General features: G+C 32.2%; 3 protein-coding genes, 1 long non-coding RNA gene and 1 pseudogene across 8 annotated transcripts; 3 read left to right on the top strand and 2 right to left on the bottom strand.

The window, feature by feature from the left end:
- Positions 1-761: 761 nt before the first annotated feature.
- LOC146896940 (protein PIN-LIKES 3-like) lies at positions 762-3,818 on the top strand. 2 transcript variants are annotated; one of them, XR_015024233.1, is made up of 6 exons: positions 762-809; positions 916-1,146; positions 1,356-1,448; positions 1,708-1,807; positions 2,200-2,257; positions 2,381-3,818. XR_015024233.1 is itself a non-coding variant. In XM_085739426.1 (5 exons), exons 1-5 carry the CDS (start codon positions 804-806, stop codon positions 2,205-2,207), a joined length of 438 nt encoding a protein of 145 aa, XP_085595552.1. In that variant the 5' UTR covers positions 762-803; the 3' UTR covers positions 2,208-2,371. The 2 variants fall into 2 exon arrangements, 1 of the variants encoding a protein (XP_085595552.1); XM_085739426.1 differs by lacking the exon at positions 2,381-3,818 and having other exon boundaries at positions 2,200-2,371.
- Positions 3,819-5,951: 2,133 nt separating this feature from the next.
- Positions 5,952-6,632, top strand: LOC146896939 (uncharacterized). Its single transcript, XM_085736363.1, has one exon. It carries the CDS (start codon positions 5,952-5,954, stop codon positions 6,630-6,632), a length of 681 nt encoding a protein of 226 aa, XP_085592489.1.
- Positions 6,633-6,849: 217 nt separating this feature from the next.
- LOC146896938 (protein PIN-LIKES 3-like) lies at positions 6,850-11,499 on the bottom strand (annotated as a pseudogene).
- Positions 11,500-12,808: 1,309 nt separating this feature from the next.
- LOC146896937 (glycine-rich RNA-binding protein 4, mitochondrial-like) lies at positions 12,809-18,046 on the top strand. Of its 4 annotated transcripts, none has more exons than XM_085739422.1 (5): positions 12,809-12,890; positions 13,624-13,750; positions 13,835-13,894; positions 14,703-14,830; positions 17,509-18,046. In XM_085739422.1, exons 2-5 carry the CDS (start codon positions 13,633-13,635, stop codon positions 17,785-17,787), a joined length of 585 nt encoding a protein of 194 aa, XP_085595548.1. In that variant the 5' UTR covers positions 12,809-12,890; positions 13,624-13,632; the 3' UTR covers positions 17,788-18,046. The 4 variants fall into 4 exon arrangements, with proteins under 4 accessions (XP_085595548.1, XP_085595547.1, XP_085595549.1 ...); XM_085739421.1 differs by having other exon boundaries at positions 13,826-13,894; XM_085739423.1 differs by having other exon boundaries at positions 12,809-13,450; positions 13,826-13,894.
- A 1,876-nt stretch (positions 18,047-19,922) lies between these two features.
- LOC146896936 (uncharacterized) lies at positions 19,923-21,367 on the bottom strand. Its single transcript, XR_015024232.1, has 2 exons — positions 20,428-21,367; positions 19,923-20,307 (listed from the first exon to the last, which is right to left on the bottom strand). It is a non-coding gene; the product is annotated as an uncharacterized LOC146896936 (long non-coding RNA).
- Positions 21,368-23,107: the final 1,740 nt, after the last annotated feature.

Here is a 23,107-nt window from a genome sequence, read left to right as displayed (position 1 = left end):
CCATAAAAAAGTTACACCATAAATTTGCAGCCTGATTTTCAACATATGGAAATTTTTAGAGTGCTTTAACTTAAAGAGAAGTGTATTCTTTATGGTTGGGTATGATAGTTCTTTTGAATTATGGTTGTCGGTGAAGACAACGTGAAAATTCATAGAGTGGTTTGACTTCACGTGAAGTCTAATTTTAATGGTGAAGTATGATAGTTTTTTTTTTCTTTACGGGAAAGTATGATAGTTGTTTTGAACTATGGTGTTGATAGTAAAAGCATATGTATAATTTTCAATCAAGGCGAAAATTGTTAGTGATGGTTGAATGATACATGTTGAAAAAATCTCATAGTGCTTAGTCTTGTAAAGGAAGAGGAAGACCAAGACTATAATATGGGTTATAGTTATTTGTCACAAGATGCACCAGTCGGAAGCTCTTTATGCTTGTATTTGACTTTATTTATTTTTCTCTTATACTCTTATTTTAACGTGTTGTGAGATATGCTTATGTATTTGCTTGGAGAGCGTGGGTTTACCGATGGTCGTGGGGAGTTTGAGAGAATTTTTTATCTATTGTAAAAGAAAAAATTATTGTTATGCTCTGATTGTCATTAGACAATGATCGTGATTTTTCATCTGTTTTAAAGTTATTTAGATTATATTCATGTGTTATGTTTGTGTGCATATTGATGTATGCAGGAAATCTGGGCTATTTGCCTCTTATCATAGTTCCAGCTATCTGTAAGGGAAGAAGTCATCCTTTTGGAGACGTAGATTTTTGCTACCATAAATGACTAGCATTTACTTCTCTAACAATGGCAGTATGACACTAACTCCAATCATTTGAAAAATTTATGTATAGTTGAATTAATTGAGATTTCTAAACTATTTAAAACTTTTACTTTAAATGTGGTTCTTGTTTTGCAGGTAGGACACATTTATGCTTGGTCTATTGTGTACAACATTCTCCGCATATATACACCTAAGACCAAGGTTGTCAAATTTGATGAATCCACAAAATTTGAAGAAATTAATAATCCAAAAAACCTTTCTAAATGTTCCATAAGAGCATTGACCCCAATTAAGGAAGAATCATTGTCTAATGGTCATATTGATCAACTTCAAGTAGAATGTAAAGTGATTGATGGTCAAGAAGAGGTTGGTGTATTTTCTAATATATAATTTACTTTTTTTTTTCTTTCAATTTGGCTCTTAGTATATAATTTACTTTATGTAAAGTTTCTTGTATTGTAGAAATGATAATGTGAATTGAATGCAAAATGGCATGTCATCATGCACTAAGGATTTAATTTAATTATTTAAAAGAAGGAAGGTAGGAAGGTCTTATACTTTCAAGTGTCTCACAGGTACTAGAAAAGCCAAACATTATGAAACATCTGAAAATATTATGCGACAAAATCAAATTGAAGGAACTATTTGCACCTGCATTGTGGGGATCGGTACGTCCATAATTCTATTATTGTTTTCTCATTAGTTTTCTGATTATTTTTTAATCAAGTAATAAAAAGGAAATGGTATACAAATTTTTCTGAAGTGTTTAGAGAGAAGTTTATTCAAACTAACTTCTAGCACTAAGTTCATTTGAAATGCTTGAGTTAATGTTAATGTCTACTTTAAACAAACATCAACAAGTTGATTGTTATACACTAAAGCTTAAGAGAGACAATGTGATCTTGATTTAAGAATATATTCATGCAGATTTTTGGAGTAATAATTGGTATAGTTCCTCAATTTCGAAAACTACTAGTTGGTCAAAGTGCTCATCTCCATGTCGTTCAAACCTCTATAGCTATGTGGGGTGAGTATCATCTACCTCCTATTTGGTTTTTTTTTTTTTTAAATAGTCTCGTAGTTAGAATTTCACTTTTTTAAGGTAAGTAAGTGGGAAATTCGAGCTTGAACCCCGGCCACTTCATATATAATACAATGTCTACCAATTGAGTTATACACATGGGAACATCTATTAAGTTATTATATTAATGAAAAAACTTAGTTACGTAAAGTAGTATATACTTTATTCCTACTATTCTCTACTAAAATGATAAGATAATTGTCACCAATATTTTTGAAAGAGTGTAAAAAATGCATCTAAACAAATTTATGAAGGCATGACAATTTAGTCCTTATATTAAAATATATAGTTATTCTAATAGATTATATACTCCCTTTAGCAATTTTCTTGATTTTCAGGGAATTGAAGCATGCATTCCATCAATGATATTATTGGTTGGTGCAAATCTTCTTAAGGGTAATGAATCAATTATCACAATGAAATGAAATTTTCAACTTTCTTTTTAATCTATATGTTGTGTTTAAATTCAATTTAGTTGTCAATTAAATTTGAAAATGAATGTGAGGGAATGATTTTCAGGTTTAAAAGGATTAGGAAAGAAGTTCCACTAGTTGTTGGCATTATAGTGGTAATGTATATTGCATTGCCAGCAATAGGTATATGCATTGTGAAAGGTGCAGCTCCTTTCAGCTTGATAAACTCTGATCCATTATATCAATTTGTTTTACTACTTCACTATGTTGTTCCTCCTGCAGTATCCATTAGTAAGTTGTTTATTTATCATACTTTACAATTATTATTATTATTATTACTTGATTCCTCATGTATTTATCAAATTATTACTATGTAGTGTGTATATATAGTACTAAAAAGCTAATATGTCTAGCTTCTACTCTAACATAGAATCAATTCTTGACTTTAGTGACATATACACAAACAAAAGTAATTTTAAACCCAATTTTTCAAACATATGTTCATAAAAATCATTTTTTATAAATGTATACAAACATAAATTAGTTTACTTTTAAATCAGTTTCACCCAAAACTAATTCTATAAAACTAAATCATTTAAAATCACAACAGATTTTTGGCGAGATTGCTGGTGTGGTAGTGTTCCGTTGTGTGAGCGCTTTAGGCGACTATATGACTTAACTGTCAATAAAGTAATCACAGTAAGGAACATGTTCTTGTTGGGGGTGGAGGAGGGTAGGGGAGTGTGGCAGTGGCGACATCGTTTATGGGTGTGGGAGGAGGACTTGGTAGAGGAGTGTAGGGATTTATTACTAACAATCTCTTTGCAGGAATCAGAAAGTGATAGGTGGTTGTGGTTACCGGATCAGATTGGAGGCTATACTGTTCGTGGTGTGTATGATATGTTGACATCACAGGAACAACCTCATGTTCATCAAAATATGGAGTTAATTTGGCATAAACAGGTTCCTCTTAAAGTTTCAATCCTTGCTTGGCGGCTATTGAGGGATCGATTACCTACAAAATCCAATTTGGCAGATCGTGGAATTCTACCTATGGAAGCTCGGTTTTGTGTTACAGGGTGTGGGCATGTTGAAAATGTGACTCATATGTTTTTGTCTTGCCCAATTTTTGGCGCATTGTGGCCTATGGTGCGGGCTTGGCTTGGTGTTGAAAGGGTAGATTCTCTTGCTATTTCAGATCATTTTATGCAATTTATTGAATATGCAGGTGGCTTGAAATCCCGTCGATCCTTATTCCATTTGATTTGGCTTCAGTGTGTTTGGGTTTTATGGAATGAACGGAATGATAGATTATTTAGGAACCGTCAAAGTTCTATGCCACTTTTGCTAGATAAAGTAAAATCTCATACCTTGTGGTGGTTGAAAGTTAGTAATGTGGTCTTTAATTTTTGTACTCATAATTGGTGGTCGAGTCTGCTTTTATGTATGGGCATCGATTGACTCTGCTGTAATTTGACAGGATGTTGCTCTTTCCGTGATTGTTATGGCACGTCTTGTGCTCCAACAATTACGTTGATTTTGGTAATATAATTCATTTTTGTTTCTTCAAAAAAAAACATTTAAAATCAATTGCTTGGAGTTGGTCAAAGTGAATGCTCACTTATCATGTTTGCAACTTATTCCTTTGCTCCACTTTTACTTGCTTGGAGTTGGTCAAAGTGAATGCTCACTTATCATGTTTGCAACTTATTCCTCTGCTCCACTTTTACTTACCCTTTGGTGCACCGTCTTCATGTGGCTTGTGCTATAAACTATAACTTTAGCGAAATTATCACTGAAGTAAAATATGATTGCTCAGCATAGAAGTGTGGAAATTTAGGGATGGGAATAGGCCAGGCCAGGCCAGGCTTTGATAGGCCTGAGCCTGGCCTACGAAAAAATTTACAGGCCTAAGCCTGGCCTATGGCCTATCATAGGCCGTTTTTCTTGGCCTGGCCTGGCCTATTTAAAAGCCAGGACTGGCCTGAAAGCCTACTTACAGGCCTACTTTATATTAAGGCCATCAAATAGTTCATTTAGCCTACTAAATAAGCTAAACAAGCCTTAAAGCCTACTTAAAAGCCTATTTAACTACAAGTAAATTTTAACTAGATTAAAGCCTACTTAAAAGTCTATAACAACAAAGCCTATTATGGGACTACTAGATAGAGAAAAATATATTTATATTTTTAATATATGCAATTATTTTAATATAAAAAAACATTTTTTAATAAATAGTATTAATAGGCCAGCCTATTAGGCTTAACAGGCTTTTCTGAAAGCCTAAGCCTGGCCTATTTAACTAAACAGGCTTTTTAAAAAGCCTAAGCCTAGGCCTATCTACTAAACAGGCCAGGCCAAAACAGGCCAGGCCGTAGGCCCCTGTAGGCCGGCCTGGCCTATTCCCAACCCTATGTGGAATGTTAATTTGAAATATGAAGGATTTTTCATCTTAAGATCAATAATATAGGTACTGTTGACTATAATTAAATTATGAGAAATGATGGTTGTATCATCATTTAGGATAACTCTCTCTCATCTTAAAAAAAAAAAGTTGAAAAATTATACCAAAAGTTGTCACAAAAATATTGTCTTTTATTGGTTGCACTGTTGTTAGAATAACCTTTAATTAAATGAATATGCCAGAACAAGAACATCAACCCGACACTATTTAGCTTTGTATCTAAATATAAGGCTTGAAAATATCTTTTAGAGATTTTTTTTTTATGAAGTCAATCTAATCTATCAAAATTGACATCATGGATAATTAAATTTGAGACTTTGAGATGATCACACCCAAATTTGGTTAGCCGCCTAACATATGTAAAATCAATCCAACATACATTACAATCTTTTTATAACAGTCTTTAAACTCGTAAATTAATCCTTTAATGTGAAATTTTTATGGAATTTTACTAGTTAAATAACTATCCACTCATCAAAAAAGGAAAATAATGGCATTCTTGTTAAAGGTGGGGGTGTACCATACCATCAAAATTCCTTGTCCAATCTCACCGTATCTTAGTTCTTCATATAGTAGCCCAATAGTAGCAATATGACTTTTTAGGGACAAAACAACATTGATGCTAATCTCCCCCAACCCCAACACACATACTGGAATCTATCTATCTTCTGGTAGGTTTTCTTTACTCATAAAACCTATCAGAATCCATATTTAGGTATGGTTTTTTCTTGCAAAATTGACCAATGCATGAGCGTGTATAGCAATCACCAACATCGCTTCCTCCATACTATAATCTTTCTTTAATTCTAATGCAAACCAAACCTATTTCTTTTTCTTTTTTCAAAAAAATTAGAGTACATTTCTTCAAAGGTCATGTGCATCAGTTTTGGTTAAATCTATACTACTTGTATACTAAAGTTTCAAAAAAAAAAATCAAAAAATATAGTAATGAATAAAGCGCAACTAAAAAAAATGACATAAACATTGGGCACTCGTAATGATAACACTTCCTCTCATTCTCCTCATCATGCTAGTAAGCTTGGTACTGAACAAGCTCAACAAAAACCTATGATTTTGTGCATCGATTTGTTGCATATTAATATCCAAAAAGTAAAACAAAAGTCATTTAGAAAAATATAAAATTCTAAAAAAAAAGGGATAATTAACAGAAAATACTCAACTTTCTGTGATAGATAAATGTAGTTGTCATATAATGTTTACCATTCTTGCAACTCTTGATGTGGAAGACCGTTCACGTTTTGTGGCTATTTTGTGGAGTATTTGGCGCGCCCGTAATGCATGCTTGTGGGAACAAAAATCTGTTAATGCTAAAGCATCTTGTGTTTTAGCTTTAGATACGGTTCAAGACTATATGTGGTGCAACCGTCTTAATACTGATGCGCAAATTGTTGATCGAACTTGGACTAAACCGCCGACAGAATGGATCAAATGCAATGTGGATTGTGCTCTTTTTGAAGCTGAAGGTCAATTTGGTGTCGGTATTTGTTTCCGTGATAACCTTGGACGTCTTCTCCAAGCTCACTCCATGACTTTTCCATATGTTGCAACAGCAGCCGAATGTGAAGCTACTGCTCTTCAACAAGCCATTCAAATTGCTCTTGACAAGGGCTTTAATCGAGTTGCTTTCGAAACTGATTGTCAGGTAGTTGCGAATGCTGTCCTCAACAACAATTTATATGTGAACGAACTTGGAAGTTTATTGTCTACTTGTAGGACTCTACTCTCATCTAATGCTAGTTATACTCTAGCTTTTATTAGGAGACAAGCTAATAGAGTCGCTCATAGTCTTGCTAGAGCGTCTATATTACATGCTAGTCCCAGTATTTCTATCATCCACCTTATTGTATTCACTCTCTTATTATGGATGAAATGAAATGAGCTATCCTTTCCTCAAAAAAAAAAAATGTAGTTGTCATATAAATATACGTTTTTCACACTTTTTATTTATTAAGATTGTTTGTCTAAGCAAATACTTCCCACTAATAATATAGTTAAAAAAAATGTTTGCCTAAAATCACTCCTAATTTAGGTATACTATATATAGATTACATCTAGAAATAATATACTTAAAGCATTGCAATTTAAAATAATTAAAGTATAAAGAATGTGCTCCATAATGTAAGTGAAAATGCAGCACAAGAATAAGTTGCCAATATGATAATTGAGCACTCACCTAACTAACTCCAAATAATTGAGTAATTGTACCTGTAACATTAATAAAGTAAGTGCATTTTCAACCAAAAAAAGTTCAAATCTTCTAGAGACAGAAAATCGAGCAAAAAATACTAAATATGCAAACAAGTTTAGAAAAGAGTGATATTTATTAATAACAACTAATTTAAAGCTTATAGTGAAAAATGGAGTCATTCAACAATATAGTGATAAATCATTAAACTATAATGTTTGAGTTTATGCTATAGTTAGTAAAATTGGCCTCAATCACAATTCACATATAATAAATTTTATTTGTTCCCTATTAAAAAAAAAAAACACCAGTAAGTAAAAAACTAATTTTAGGAATATGACATAATTATTTCTAAAAACAAATATTCTTAAGTTTCATAAACAACTTACTTAGGGCTACTGCAGGTGGAAGAGCAAATTGAAGCAGTAGAAGAAACTGATACAGTGGATCAGGATGGATCAAGCCAAAATGAATAGCACCTTTAACAATTCCTATACCGATTACTGGCAAGACTATAATAAATCTAACCACAATTATGCCAACAACAATTGGAACTTGTTTTCCTAATCCTTTTAAACCTGAAAACAAAAAAAAAATCTCAATTTTGTTGTCACATTCATTTTCAAATAAACTACTAAATTTTGACAAAATAAAATAAAATTAGTTACCCTTTATAAGATTTGCTCCAACCAATATGGTCATTGCCGGAATGCCTGCATCCCTACAAATCAAAGAAAAGAAGTATAATTTTGTGAGTTTAATTTGTATATACTGTTAGTAAATCAAAACCAATAAAATGAATTATTTTAAAAGTAGTTATGTACAAAACTTTTTTAATAATACGAGTAGTAACTTATTGACATTGTAAAACGTTTTTACACTGACGCAAAGTATACTAACCTAGTTCTAGTTTTGTTACCTAATAATAACAAAATATGGATGCAGTGGATATATTGACCAATTTTAGAATACTTACCCTACCATGACTACAGAGTCTTGGACAACACCAAGAGGAGCATTGTTTACAATCAACAGTTTTCGAAATATAGGAACTACGCCAATTATTAAACCAACAAGCTGCTTACAAACAAAGAAAATATGTTAACAAATAATTGAAGTTTAATTATATTTCAACTTAAATGTCATAAGTTAAGTATAAAATTAAGTTAGTTTGTTAATTTTGTAAATATACCGTAGTATTTAAACACAAAGTTGAAATTTGTCGAATTATGTTCATGTGTTGATCTAAACTATAGTTTCTCTATGAGGAATGGGTTAAATGAAAAATTATAGAAAAAAACAAAGAGAAACAATAAGGAAGAAATTTTACATACCGCTCCAATTGTGGCTGGTGCAAATAATGCCTTCAATTTCATCTTTTCTGCTAATAGTTTTACTTGTTTCATAATCTTTTCCTTTTTTGATACCTATGTAAAATTCTTGAAAATATAAGATCGTAATAACTTCTATCAAATAAATACAATGCTTTCATAATCTAATTATATAAAGCTACCTTTACTTGTCCATTAGAATTTGTACATTCAATTTCAAATTGCTTCACATGTTCGTTGTGTGATCTATCCTTTGAAATGTTTTCTGGATCATTTTCTAATGCAGAATTTGAGCTAATCATGGAATCATCAACTTTAACTTCATTGGAAATCTTGCTTGAATATATGCGAACAAATGTTGTACACAATTGACCAAATGTAAATGGTTCCTATCTGAAAAAGAAGAAAAGAAAAAAACAACAAAAATTAGTTCAACATTATTATGAAATGTCGATACCACTAAGAGATGGACCAAATATGTATAATATCTTTTTGAATAAACTATCAATTTAATCATTAAAGTATACTCTCCCTCTGTGGATGTTTCGATGGTGACATTGTAATTTTGTTTAAGTTATAAATTGTAGTACTCCTCTGTGTTGGTAATCATGGAATCGAATGGAAGATACCACTAAGCGATCATAGTGATGAGCAAGAAAGCAATCATAGGAGTATTCACGTGGGAGATACTCATAGAAATTTATAGTAGAATGAATAGATTGTTAAAAGAATGAATAATTGAAATGATACAATGTGTGTTCCTATATATAGAAATTAGTTGGAGTAACTAACTCCAATTAGCTTTGACCAAATTAATAGCTCTAGTTAACCTATCAATGGACTATAGTTGATTATCGTGATTCTGACGAAATGTGCATTCAGTATTACTGATTCTGACAATTTCGCTGTTGATTTAAATAAATATGCATTAAGACAATTTCGCTGTTGATTTAAATAAATATGCATTAATTCAGTATCGTACTGCCATTGATGAAGAAGTATAAGCAAGTCCATTTCTATGACAAACAGGGTTGCCTCTTTGTTTACATACAGCTGGGACAATAATCAAGGGCAAATTTCCTAAATTTCCTGTAGACATCAAATCAAATTCATCTTTAGCATTAACTTTTTTATATTCTTATATGATAATTTACAATGTTTTTTAGTCATTGAAAAAAATTATATATGATATTTAGTTGTGCAAGGAGATGTCGTCGTGAGCTTAACTCAGTTGACAAGAACAATACATAATATATGCAAGGTTCGGGGTTCAAACCTTGACCACCACAAAAAAAAAATTGTGTATGTAAGAAGATAATTTAAAATTAAAAAATGTAAGTGATTCTTTCTAGGGTTAATACACCTTTTGGTCCCTGCAATATGGGCGAAATCCAGTTTTAGTCCCTGTAAAAAAAAAGTTTAGATTCTGTCCCTGTCATTTGAGATTCTTCCACTTTTGGTCCCTCCTCTAACCCAGTCAGCAGAATCTGCTGACGTGGCAGGGTGACTGTGTAATTTTTTTTTATTTTTTTATGGGGGTACACGTGGCATTTTCAATTTTTTTTAAAAAAAAATTAAAAAATTCTGGAAAAATAAAAAAAATCCGAAAAATTAATAAAAAAATTCAGGAAAAATGAAAAATTGAAAAAAAATCTGGAAAAATGAAAAATAATTAAAAAATCTGAAAATTAATAAAAAAATCTGGAAAATTGAAAAATTGAAAAAAATATTAAAAATTCTGGAAAATTAAAAAATTAATAAAAATGAAAAAAAATCTAGAAAAATAAATTTAAAAATTTTAAAACGAAAAAAAAATCTAAAAAAATAAAAAAAATCTAGAAAATTTATTCAAAAATCTTAAAAAATAATGAAAAAAATATAAAAATCTTAAAAAATTTAAAACGAAAAAAAATCTTAAAAAATCTAAAAAAATCTAGAAAAAATAAGGAAAAATAAAAAAATTCTGGAAAAATTTAAAAAACCTCGTAAAATTTCGATTCAGATTTTTCAGAATATCGATACATATTTGACAGAAATTTCAGATTTTTGATACATATTTTTTGAGAATTTTTCAGAATTTCGATACATAATTTTCGAAAATTTTTCAGAATTTCGATCCATATTTTTCAGAATTTCGATACATAATTTTCGAAAGTTTTTCAGAATTTCGATACATATTTTTCAGAAATTTCAGAATTTCGATACATATTTTTCGAGAATTTTTCAGAATTTCGATACATATTTTTCAAAATTTTCAGAATTTCGATACATAATTTTCGAAAATTTTTCAGAATTTCGATCCATATTTTTCAGAATTTCGATACATAATTTTCGAAAGTTTTTCAGAATTTCGATACATATTTTTCAGAAATTTCAGAATTTCGATACATATTTTTCGAGAATTTTTCAGAATTTCGATACATATTTTTCAAAATTTTCAGAATTTCGATACATAATTTTCGAAAATTTCGATACATATTAACTTTTTCAGATTTTTTTTTATTTTTTCATTATTTTTCAGTTTACGAGATTTTTTTTATTTTTCCTTAATTTTTAAGATTTTTATAAATTTTTAAGAATTTTTATTATTTTTTAAATTTTTCCAGATTTTTATAAATTTTTAAGAATTTTTATTATTTTTAAGATTTTTTAAATTTTTCCAGATTTTTATAAATTTTTAAGAATTTTTATTATTTTTTAAGATTTTTTTATATTTTTAAAAGTTTTTAAGATTTTTTTTCGTTTTAAATTTTTTCATTATTTTTTAGACTTTTTTTATTTTTTAAGATTTTTTTATATTTTTAAAATTTTTTAAGATTTTTTTTCGTTTTAAATTTTTTAAGATTTTTTTCATAATTTTTTCAGATTTTTTTCATTATTTTTAATTTTTATAATTTTTTTTATTTTTTAAGATTTTTTTTCGTTTTTTATTTTTTAAAGAATTTTTTATTAAAAAAATCATTACAAATGCCACGTGGCACAATAACAAAAATAAAAAATTAAAATAAATACACAGTCAGCGTGCCACATGTGCAGATTCTGCTGACTGGGTTAGAGGAGGGACCAAAAGTTGAAGAATCTCAAATGACAGGGACATAATCTAAACTTTTTTTTTACAGGGACTAAAACTGGATTTCGCCATATTGCAGGGACCAAAAGGTGTATTAACCCTTCTTTCTACATGCAGCACAACACCCCAAGGCCAAAAAAATATGTAAGGGCATATTTCAATTTTTTTCTTCAGGAATCAAGATCCAAACTGACCATATATCTGGAGGACCGCTTACGTATTGAGATGTGTTATTTGTAGGGCCGTTCCTAAGAAATTTGTGGTCCGATTCTAAAAATAAAAAGAGGCCCCGAGGAAAAAATACTCAATTTTTTTTTCAAGAGAAAAAAGTGTTTATAACATTTGTTTTGTATTAATTTTTTACGAAGTAATTATAATTTTATTGTTAGAGCTTTGTTATTTTATACTAAAAGTATGGACCAAAAAAATAACATGAATATTTGAAAAGAACAAAAAATAAATAAGAAGGAAAAAAAAGTTCTAATGTGTTTGTTAGTTAACTACCGCTGACTTATATATAAAAAACACGTCTTAACTGCCGCTGGGTTTTTTGGTCATTTACTTATATTACTAAGACACAATGAATGTCAAAAAAGAAATCTTCTTCCACAAATTATCTAGTCGGCCCATCAAGCCCATCAATCAGAATTCTGCTCTTTACTCAAACGGTTTTGCTCATTCCCAAATTAAATGATCAAAATACCCCTACGCATGTTAACTCACGCTACGTGACTTAAATCATGCAGAAAAAACACACACTAAAACCCGGCGTGAGTTAACTCACGCTGGTTTTGTTTGATCAATGTTTTATCACACATTCGCACACACAGTAGGGGGCCACCTTATTCCCTTATTTTCATCATAATTTTTTGTTCTTTTCCTAATAAGACTATAACCTTCACCACTATGCAAGTTATCATAAATTAAACAATTTTCCTTCCTCTTCCATGTCGGCAACAAACAAACAAAAATTCAAAACTAAGTTTTATAGTAATGTCACAGTGGTGTATAATTACAGGTATAGAACTAGGAGTCTATATATTGAGGGGATCAAAGAGGAAGAATAGCAAAATACATATATACTCATGATTGTCATGTACTCTTTATATGAAAGCAACCATTCAAAAATCATGGGTGTTCACTGTGTGTTAAATTGAATGAAGCAAAACCAAGGTGAGTTAACTCACGTTGAGTTTTAGTGTGTTTTTTTTCTGCGTGACTTAGTCACGCAGCGTGAGTTAACTCATGCAGCGTGAGTTAAATTACGTAGGGGCATTTTGGTTATTTACATTAGAAATGAGCAGAGGTAAAGAGCAGAATTCCATCAATCACACTGTTGAACCACTTTTTTTTTTTTTTTTGAGGGAACTGTTGAACCACTTATAAGTTATAACTATCAAAAACAATTCTTAAAAAAATAAAAATAAATAAATATCAAAAGGGAGGTTATTTTTTTTTTCCTTGTGTCAAGGAAAACATCAACCCTAGTTTTCTTCAATCATTTTCTACCATCGGCACCCGCCGCCGCCCCACACTTGTTTTCTGGTTCGTCTCTTTTCCTACTTTTATCTTCTCTTTCATTGTTATTTTCGAAATCGACCCATACTCCTCAAAGAAAGGTATTAGCTTATAAAAATTGTTTTGGTTAGTTGTGCCACAGCTGGTGCTGCGCCCCATGTCTTCCGTAAGAACTTACTACCCCAATAGGTAGGATCTTGCTGTGAGATATTGAACTTGCCCGCAGATGGGTGAAGCGGCCGCTCATGCCCGAGCACCGCTATATCAACCGTAGCAGTAGCTTCTCACTTTTACACAGCTCCGACGCGGCTGGGCACGAAAAATCCGCTATAGCAGGCGGCGAGGCCGCTATTGACAACTAGTCGTCACTTATAACATTTTAATTTTTTTTTCTTGGTAATTTGAAATGGAACTCTAGGATAGGATGACGACATGTATAACAGTACAACCCCATTTAGAACCCAATTGCATGTAAGCCTGACCTGCGGATCATTGATCTGAGGATGAAATCGTCCATCCTACAAGTTAGGTTTTCGGAACTTTAACCACTACACTAGGTGGTCATATCATATCACATGTGAAATTAGGTGATTCTCACTCTGTCTCAAATAGGGTGTCCCCATTCTTTCTTATTCTGTCTCAAATTATTGTATACCAATGCAACATCTTTTTTCCGCTAATATATCCTTATTAACCACATTTATTATTCTTAGTAACTCTAATTTGAGACGGAGATTTTCCGTGGTTTGATGTTTTTAAGGTTTGAGCAATGGCATTATTTCGTAAAATGGGGAAGAATTTTGTTGTGAATCATGATTCACCTATGTCTACTCTTTCGGTATTTCAAGCAACCAGATCCATGTCATCTGCAAAACTTTTTGTAGGAGGTATGTTAGTTTATCATGTTGAATTATCTAAATGGAATGTGGCTACAATTTTTTCAAGTTTTAATCATAATGCAGGCCTTTCAGATAACACTGATGAAACCCGTCTCCAAAATCATTTTGCTCGATACGGGGAAGTTCTCGATGGTAATTACTGTTAAATGGTTTCTGAATAGACTTAATTGCAGTTTTGGCCCCTAAGTATCACAATCTAGCGATTTTGGTCCCCCTAAATATCCCCTTCTGAATATAACATAACATAGTGAGACAAAGCAAACTAATATGATGTTCATTTTAGATCCAAATGTACTTCTGCCCTTTGTCATCTGAGCAAATTCCAGTTTACCCTTATAATTGTTTTTATTTCAGGAGGCCAACCTTGTAGTTCAAAGATTCTTAACTTTAGACTTTCGAGGCATCTTACTTTACTAAATAGATGATTTGGAAAGGGGTAAACTAGAATTTGCACAAATGGCAGGAGACGAAAGTACCTTTAATCTCATATTTGATGTTTTCAAGGTCTAAAAGAGAAGAATCCTTGATTTACTAGGTTGTAATCCAATTTCTTTTTACATGTTGGAAATTCAAAATTGCTTAAATGGCAGGATTAAAAGTATATTTAACCCTAAATTTCATATATGAGTTGATTGAGTGGTTATTTTTTTTTTTTGCTGATAAAATGAATTTTTTTAATGAAATTGAAGATCTCGTATTTATACTTCTGTATGCTATTGTTTCTTGTGTGGGTGTACTTGATTTTATTCTTTGTTCCTCTCTTAATTTACAATTCTAGTTGTGTAATTGGCACCAGTTGTCATGCGTGGCAAAATGGCAAGCAACAATGAATGTTTATATGACAACGAGAAAAATGGTAGTTGTGTCAAAAAAATGTATTTCATAATATGGTGATTATTGATTTATACCCTACTACTGGTTGTTTTTAATGTTCCTCCAGCAAAGATTATCATGGATCGTAAAACAGGAATGCCTCGAGGCTTTGGTTTCGTAACTTTTGCAACAGCCGAGGAGGCATCGGCTGCCCTTGAGACCATGAATCTTGCCATTAAGGCCATGAAAAACCAGGTATTATTTGATTGGCTGAATTACTCTTTTGGTCGTTTTACTTTTTAATTGGTTTCGCTTTGGTTGCCTAATTGGTTTTGGTTCCATTTGGGCCACTTAGTTATATATTTGTTACTAGCATTTGTCGGTTCCATTAGTTTTTAACCACAAATGTGTAGGATGGACCAATATTGTAAGTGGTCCATCAAGCACCTTATTATTATTATTATTATTTATTTTTTTAATTTTAAACATTTGATCTTTTTCATAAAAGAAACCATTTGATCGTGCAGTATCTTACTACGTGCCATTAACACTTAATTTTTTTTTGGCTTTCGCACCGGTTTTCGACCCACCAATGGTGGGCGACTAATCCGGCTCTTGCGTAGAGTCATGCACACTGACCAAGCGTTGTGCCCCTTGGGAATCGAACCCGGTATTCCGCGGGTACGTCCCTGGAAGGTGCTCATTGCCACTGGAGCCCAAACAACTTGGTTCATTAACACTTAATTTTTGTTTTACATTTCTTAATTCTCCTCCCTCCTTCTCCTCCTCCTCCTACTATTCTTCATCTTCATCATTATCATCTTTAACCTTCATCATAAAATTCATGAAAAAACAGTAAATCAATAAAAAAATCTAACCAGTCTCATTCTTTGTGTTTTCATCTTAAAACCTTCAATCTAACCTAACCTGAAAAAACAAATCCCCAAACTCCAGTTTGTCTCAATTCAATCATTGTGAAAACAAAGAACGATACTTCAATATCCAAGCCACTCTTAGCTCCATCTCTCTTCACCATCTCTTTCAATATATGAATTGTTGTTGGTACAGAACCCAAATGGTTTCAATTTTATTAATCAACGCGAAAAGAATTAGTGCCAGCCAACGGTTCCTAAAGCGTTGGAGAAGATGAGCGTGATTCGTTGTCTTGTGAAATTCCCTTTCATGGTTACTGAAATTGACAATCTTGAAGCACTTCCAACATCTAGTGATGATGTAATTGGAGATTTGGGTATATTGTTAATAACACAATGCTTACGAGGTTGGATTTGAGGTGAGCATGTTTTTGAGAAAGTTTCAAACCTAGGTAGTTTTGTGGTGCATCTAGTAGAGACTTAATTTGAGACATTGGTTTCAGAGAGGGATCACATGATGCTTTACTGTTTTTTCTATTTTATTAGTAGCGTTGTGTTGTGTGGGAGAGTAGAGAGACCATGAAAGAGGAGAGTGAAGCTTTTGTTTTCTTTTGATTTTTTTAATTTTTTTTTTTCAATTTCTTTCTGGGTTCGTTTGCTGAAGGTAATGATGAAAACAAAGACAAAGTGAGGAAAAAGAGTAAGTTGAAGAAATGTAAAAATAATTAGTTGTGGGAGGTTAACTTTTAGATACAATAGACCCTGCAAAATCCAATTTTTTTCTTTTTAAAAAAAGATCAAATGATCGAAATAAAAAAAAAATGAAGTCTTTGGTGGACCACTTACAATGTTGGTCCATAGACAATTGTGGTTAAAAACTCACAGTAGGGGCCATTGTGTGTAACATAATATAATTAAGGGACCTAAACAGAACAAAAACTAGTTAAGGGATCTAAACCAATTAAATAGTTAAGGGATCAAAATAATACTTTAGCCTATCAACTTTTGTGATGATTTGTTCTTGCTAAATTATAAGATTCACCAATTCATATGGTAATCATGACTTAATGCCTTATTTTAAGAATTTTTTCAGAGTTTTCATCACTTAATGTTCAATACTTGGAGGAAGCAATTGTAATTATTTAGATAAAGATATTTTTTTAAACCAGAAACTATATATATATATATATGTGTGTGTGTGTGTGTGTGTGTGTGTGTTACTGATTCTTTGTTCTAGATCTTTTCTAGTATACATTTAAAAAATATACTCCCTCCGTTTCAAAATGAGTGTCGCTTTAGGCGTTGGCACACAGATTAATAAATGGAATGAAATAATCATTGGATATAACGCTTTTACTAAATTGCCCTTACTTTATAAGAAAAACACAAAATTAAAGTTGCATTGAAAATTGTGTGAGAGAAAAGTTGGAGTATTTATTGAGGGTAAAGTTGGAAGAAAAAAATTAAAGTTGTATTGGAAATGTAAAGTGACATTCATTTTGAAACAATTTTTTTTTGACTAAAGTGACACTCATTTTGAAACGGAGGGAGTAATATCAGAGTAACCATGAAAATTCTTTCAAAATGGAATTAGATTAAGTATTTGAAAGATGTACTTTCTCTATCTTGTATTAATTAGCATACTTGTTTGTTTCACGCACATTAAGGAAAAACTATTGACATTATAAATCAATTGATTAAGTTTGTTTCAAACCTATACTAAATAATACACTGAACTACAGTTTTGAGAGCAGTAAATTCGAACTCACCAACTTAGCTTTAAACGTGCACATGCACACTTTTTAACTGAGTTTGATGAAAAGATGGTAATGGTCAAAATATTGACTTAGATAACCAATTTGGTGTAATTTTTTTTAATTACAAACATTTAACTTTGATGAATCTCAGAGATATTTGGCCAAAATTTTACAAGGCAGTGTGTATTACAATTTCACCATCAATGAATTGTTGCTGTTTGTTTCTATCGACTCATTTTGCTGCTTTGTTAAACTGAAAATGCTGGCAATGTTTCTTGTAGTATCTAAAATTGTGTTGTCACAGGATCTATATGGTCGGATGGTACGAGTGAACTATGCTATAGAAAAGCCGCATCCTGGGTTTGGTGGTGGTGACTATGGTGTCCCAGGAAGCTATCACGGCAGCCATCTCAAGACTAGTTATGCAGCTGGTGGTGACCAAGATGGTGAACTCAGCAGAAACCCCGATTTAGTATATGTTGGTCAACTTGGTAGCGACCAAGATGATGAAATAAACGATGAAATAAACAAAAAGGTGGTTGAGTTCAACTTACGGAGTTTGCTGACAGAGCTTTTAGAATGAAGGTATTCCTTGCACAAAGCAAATAACGACTGTTGAAGATGGGTTTCAAACATTTCCTTACTTCTTCCCCTTTAGTTTTCGGAACTTCATTGTCATAGTTTGTCAGCTTAATGTCAGCTTAATGACTGATTTTAAAAATAGGAGTTTCTAGGATTGAGTGCAACTACATTTGTAATAATTTTCTTTTGATTGTATGTGTAACACCAACAATTCATATTAAAGGTGTGTTTGTTATGGTATCCAACATGTTTATGTCCGACATGGTATTGGCATGACACGTATTCTATATATATACTATAAATTTGAGGTTTTTCCTCAAATGTATAAATAGAAATGCAAGCTTTTCTAAACCATTTTCTTGACACGTTGCACTATAAACTAAACCGTGCAATAGCATGGATTTGTAATTCAATGCTATTTTTTAATTTTTTTTATAATAAGATAATACATTCAAGGACTTGGGCATTATAAAATTTTGGAATGGTGCATAAACGCTATTTTAATGGCGTACCTATTGTCTAATAAAAAAAAATTGGTACAAATTGTCTAATAATTTTAATTATTGAAATTCCCGTTAATGAATAATTGTCTAAAAAATGTTTATCCAAATAATTTTTTAAATTATTGTCAAAAAAAAAAAAATGATCAAGAACTCAAGATGTATAGTTTACGGGTGAAAACGTTGCATTATTGCATGGTACATAGACACAATATTTCAATGATCTGGCTTTTGTCCAAAGATTTTGGTTACTGAAATTCTCATTCTTTGCAACTTGCAAGGATAAAAAATACAGTTGTAATCTCTTATACTATCAATTGTTGCTAGTTGATAAAGCGGCATCATTTTACCCTCCTTGGGGCCGGTTTTTCCCCTTAAACAAAGTGGCATCAGCACACCTATTTGTTGTTTATTAGAACACACAGTCCGCAATAGCGTAGACGTGTTGTTGCGATAAATAGTTATTGATCCACTGTTTATAATTGAACGTTTCCAAACAATAGTAGCAACAAAACTTTAAACCATGATACATTTGTAGAATGAGTTAGGATACGTTGACACCTGGTGTCAACGAATTCGTTGACACCAAATCTTGACCGTTTATCTATTTAATCCAAAGGTACATAATTGCTTATTAAATTTATTCTCGTGAGCCTTTTTCACTTGATTTCCCTGCTGAGCAAACTCTTTCCTCCTGATCTGAAAGTCTATTCGTTCTCCTCTCAAATCTCAATTACACAATCACATCTATTCATACCTTGTAAAGAAATTTCTTGATTTTTCTCTTGACTTGAGAAATTGGCCCCAATTCAATTTAAAGGGTTTTCCAATTTATCAAAATCATACAATTAATTTTATATATATTCAATTAATTTTGAACGATACAATCCCAGGAGTATTTATTTTTTTGAACCGAATTCAATCTTTGTTAAGCACATAAACTGATAGATAGAAGCAAACCCATCTAACACAGTCCTACGTTCACTATATTCCTCTCAAATTATCATGGTTATCATGAATTTGGTAAAAATTATCTTTGCTGTACGAACTATTAGCCAAGAGGGCAAGGAGATGTAGACAATGTTTTCAATTTGATTTTTTCAATGACTGAACAATAATATTGTGTAAAAAAAATCAATTTGCTGAAACAAGAAAAAATCATGAGCAAATAAGGATTAATTGTGTAATTTGAGATCGGCGAGCACAAACAAGATTTCACTGAATAATATACGATTAATAAAGAGTGATTGCCGAAAATAAAAATAAATAGTGACATTCAGTGCATCAATAAATTTGGCCATTTCTAGAGGACCATTAATTGAGAATTAAGAGCCTTTGATCAAACTTTAAATGGAGGGTTGAGATTTGGTGTCAACGCCTGACTCTTGTAGAATTGTTACAAAGTTTTATAATACTACGATGTTTCCAAATACTCAAAAGTAGAATGCTAATAAAGCTAGTAATGGTTAACAAGCATATTGAGGTGCGATGTTGTAGCAGACGCTGCTGCGAAAGCAATATTGTGGTCGCAATTGCATACCGCAATTTGAAACCATGAAACAATACATAAATAGCAAAAATAATTCGAAACCAATAACATTAAAATATAAACTCCAAGTGCAATGGCATCAAAATATAAACTACACCAAGTTGAGTAATTATTTATTTGAAATAGAACATAAAAATAAATATAAGGGTAGTGTTGAGGAATAGCTCAAAAAGTCTGTCTGTTTCACCATATTTCACAATTTATGTGGCTAAGCCTCGTGAATGAACCTCAGTTTGTAAACTAAAAAGCGGGGATGTTTGATAGTCACAGTAATCCAAAGTACGAACTTGAAACACACCAGATGTTGCAGCAGTTGCAACTTCATCACATATTGCATAAACTTTTGCAACAGACTTACCTTTATCAGGCAAAAAACCTTCTGAAAACATTTGATTTAGCAAAGCACCCGATCTACCCTCTTGAATGAATTTAGTGACGAGTGAAGTCCAAACATTGATAGAGAAATCAATCCCTAAATTATGAACCATTAGACCAAAAATTTGGAAGGCTTGCGGCATGGCATTCATTTTACAAACTGAATAGAGAAGATCACAAAATGTATCATGTATTTGCATCATAGCAGAAGAAGTACCTTCTTCATCTGGTACAAAACCTTGGGAAATCATGGCATCAATTCGACTGAGACTCCTCTCCCTAACAAACTTAGTAACTAGTACAGCCCAAACATTGACAGAGATTTCAAACCCTAACTTAACTACCATTAGACCCAAGAGTTGATTCACTTGCGGTATGGCGTCCATTTTACAAAAGGAATACAAAAGTTTATTAAAAGTATCATGGCTAGGATAACAAGGCATCCTCAACATGTGTGTAAGGACATGTGAAATATTGGCAATATCGTTGAGATGGGAAAGGTGAAAAAGTGCAATGTCAAAAGTGAAAAAATCAGGGGAATAGATTTGTTTGAAAACAGAAAAAGCAGATTGGGACTGACCAGTTGTAAATAGAGAATCCATAAGTAGATTTGAAGCAAAAGTATTTGGAACAAAGTCACAATAATTTACTATGTGGTGATAAGCATCAAGGAGCACATCGTGTTTACCTGCATGCGACAAAAGCCTTAACAAGACTAAAAACATATACGAATGCGAATCTGGGTCAGATTCATAAAGATTGTAAGAGTGTAACTTTGCGATAACATTTTCAATTGATTTAAAACGGTGAATGACGCGATTGAGAAGGGGGATCATTGGAAGGAAAGCGGGATAATCATCATAATCATCAAAAAAATAATCATCTTCCTCGAAATATGATGGCGGCAAGAAGGAGGGTACGGTTTGTATTTTATTTTTAGGAGGGACGTAGTTTTTTAGGAATTCATCCACAATAACTTTGAGGGGAGATTGGGGTTTTTCACAACCTTGGAGAGTGCGGGTTGTTGTCATCATCTTTGAGGAGGAGGAGATTTTGAGGATCCTGCGGTGTGATGGCCGCAATAACTTTGATAAACAGGAATTCATGCTGGGACTGGCGGCCGACAAAGGAACAGCGTGGAGATGGAGCTGCGGATTGACTGTTTTTAAGATTTAGGGTTAAATATAAGAATCCATCCTGACTGTCCGGATTACAAATTATCTAATCGGCCCAATAACCCTGGCCTTCCCTTTGAAAGTCGGCCCATCAATCACATGGTTGAACCACTTTTACAACTGGAAAATTGCTCTTCTCACAACAGAAATTGCTCACTTTCAACCGAACTTTCCAAAATACCCCCATGGGCGCAAGTGTTAATCCCAACGTGACGTAACTCACGTTGGAATACAACCTACATCCAACACAAGTTAACTCACGCGGCGTGTATATAGAGATCATACAACAATTCACACCAACTCATTTCTCATTTTTCTTCATTTCACATCTAAAATCTCTAAAAACTCTCTCAAATCAACCAAACCTCCCAATTTCTTCAAGTTTAAATCAACCAACACTCCAATAACAAGTTAGTTTTTATAATCAAGTAACATTAACATTTTATGTTTATATGTTACGTTTTTCCTCTTAAATTAGAAATTTATAGTTTTTAGTTTTTGGGTTTATGTATAATTTGCACTCTAAGTGTTTGATGAAATGTTTGAATGAGTTTTTCATTGAATGTTTAATTTCTTATGGTGTAGATATGAAACAATGGACAATTTGTTCAGCGCTCAAGTATGCTTCAACGGTGAACACCCTTATTTGTTCAAGGTTCAGGACGATGTCACGTTAAAGGATATGGAGGATAAACTGAATGAAATCAACCAAGGACTCAACCTCGAAGACACAAGGAGGGCGGAAGACGTTCAATATGGACGTTCCGGGTTATTGCAGTCCGACAAGATAATGCTCACAGACGACGACTCCGTGAGGAGCATGTTCTCCGTATTTCGCCCGCACCGCATGTTCACGAGGATTGAGATGGATGCTACGTTGCTGAGCCTGAAGATATTCTCAAGAATTTGATTTTTGATATAAGATTATATTTAGGTAGCATCATTATTATGTAGCTGTGTATTTATTTTGTTGGAATTTAAGTTTAATTCATGGAAGTTTGTTGAGAATGTTAGCATTAAAATGTCTTATACAAGTTATACTTAATGTAAATGTTTGCACGTCTCTTTGAAAACTCACAAAAATGAACATAACACAACATGTATTCTACCGAATGAACTACATGGTTTTCACATCCAATTTCTTCCTATAGAATGAGTGTCACAAATAGGAACTTTAACACTTCAATCAAATTAGATATTAGTTACGTGTATAAATAAAATTGATTGCACCTTGGAAAATCATGTATAATGCTTTTCTTCAAGCCCTCTTCCCATGCTTTTCTTATGCTTTGTGCCAGTTCTAAGTCTTTTAAATTCAAAGAAGAGCTTAAACTACTTTGTAGAATAGAAAAATCTAAATCGCAAGTTGGTTAAGGTCGCAAAAATACTCATAAAAGAATATAAATATAAAAAATATATAATATTACATCTAAAGTAAGAAATATATGTGTACAAGGATACGTAGGCTGAGTTATCAAATTTCAATTCATCGCCGTCCTCGATAAGCAGACGCTTACCGCTCTCACAGCTCTTACCACCCGGCCCTTGGCATGTGCAAGGTGAGCTAAGGTGCCCGACCTCGCAATCTTAATAGCTTCAAAAAATAAAAATTAATATAGCACTCAAAAGTGTTAAGTATATATAATAAAAAGGGAAATGTTAACCGGTGCCCCCGGGACACTGGTTAAGAAAGTAAATATAGTATCTTTTGCATTGAAAATT

This window comes from Medicago sativa, chromosome 8 (genome assembly GCF_051527215.1).
Source record: "Medicago sativa cultivar Bolivia chromosome 8, Bolivia_mono, whole genome shotgun sequence".
Classification (NCBI taxonomy): Eukaryota; Viridiplantae; Streptophyta; class Magnoliopsida; order Fabales; family Fabaceae; genus Medicago; species Medicago sativa.
Note: the sequence above shows the minus strand (reverse complement) of the source record. Positions and strands in the feature narration are given on the sequence as shown.

What these genes read in the sequence shown, in the direction of transcription:
- LOC146896940 (XM_085739426.1), top strand. An exon ending in TGATTGATGGTCAAGAAGAG is followed by an intron (nt 1,147 to 1,355) that starts GTTGGTGTATTT and finishes AGTGTCTCACAG; the next exon opens with GTACTAGAAAAGCCAAACAT. An exon ending in CACCTGCATTGTGGGGATCG is followed by an intron (nt 1,449 to 1,707) that starts GTACGTCCATAA and finishes ATATTCATGCAG; the next exon opens with ATTTTTGGAGTAATAATTGG.
- LOC146896939 (XM_085736363.1), top strand. Translation starts at nt 5,952, where the DNA reads ATGTTTACCATTCTTGCAACTCTTGATGTGGAAGACCGTTCACGTTTT.
- LOC146896937 (XM_085739421.1), top strand. Translation starts at nt 13,633, where the DNA reads ATGGCATTATTTCGTAAAATGGGGAAGAATTTTGTTGTGAATCATGAT. An exon ending in TGCAAAACTTTTTGTAGGAG is followed by an intron (nt 13,751 to 13,825) that starts GTATGTTAGTTT and finishes ATCATAATGCAG; the next exon opens with GCCTTTCAGATAACACTGAT. An exon ending in TTAAGGCCATGAAAAACCAG is followed by an intron (nt 14,831 to 17,508) that starts GTATTATTTGAT and finishes GTGTTGTCACAG; the next exon opens with GATCTATATGGTCGGATGGT.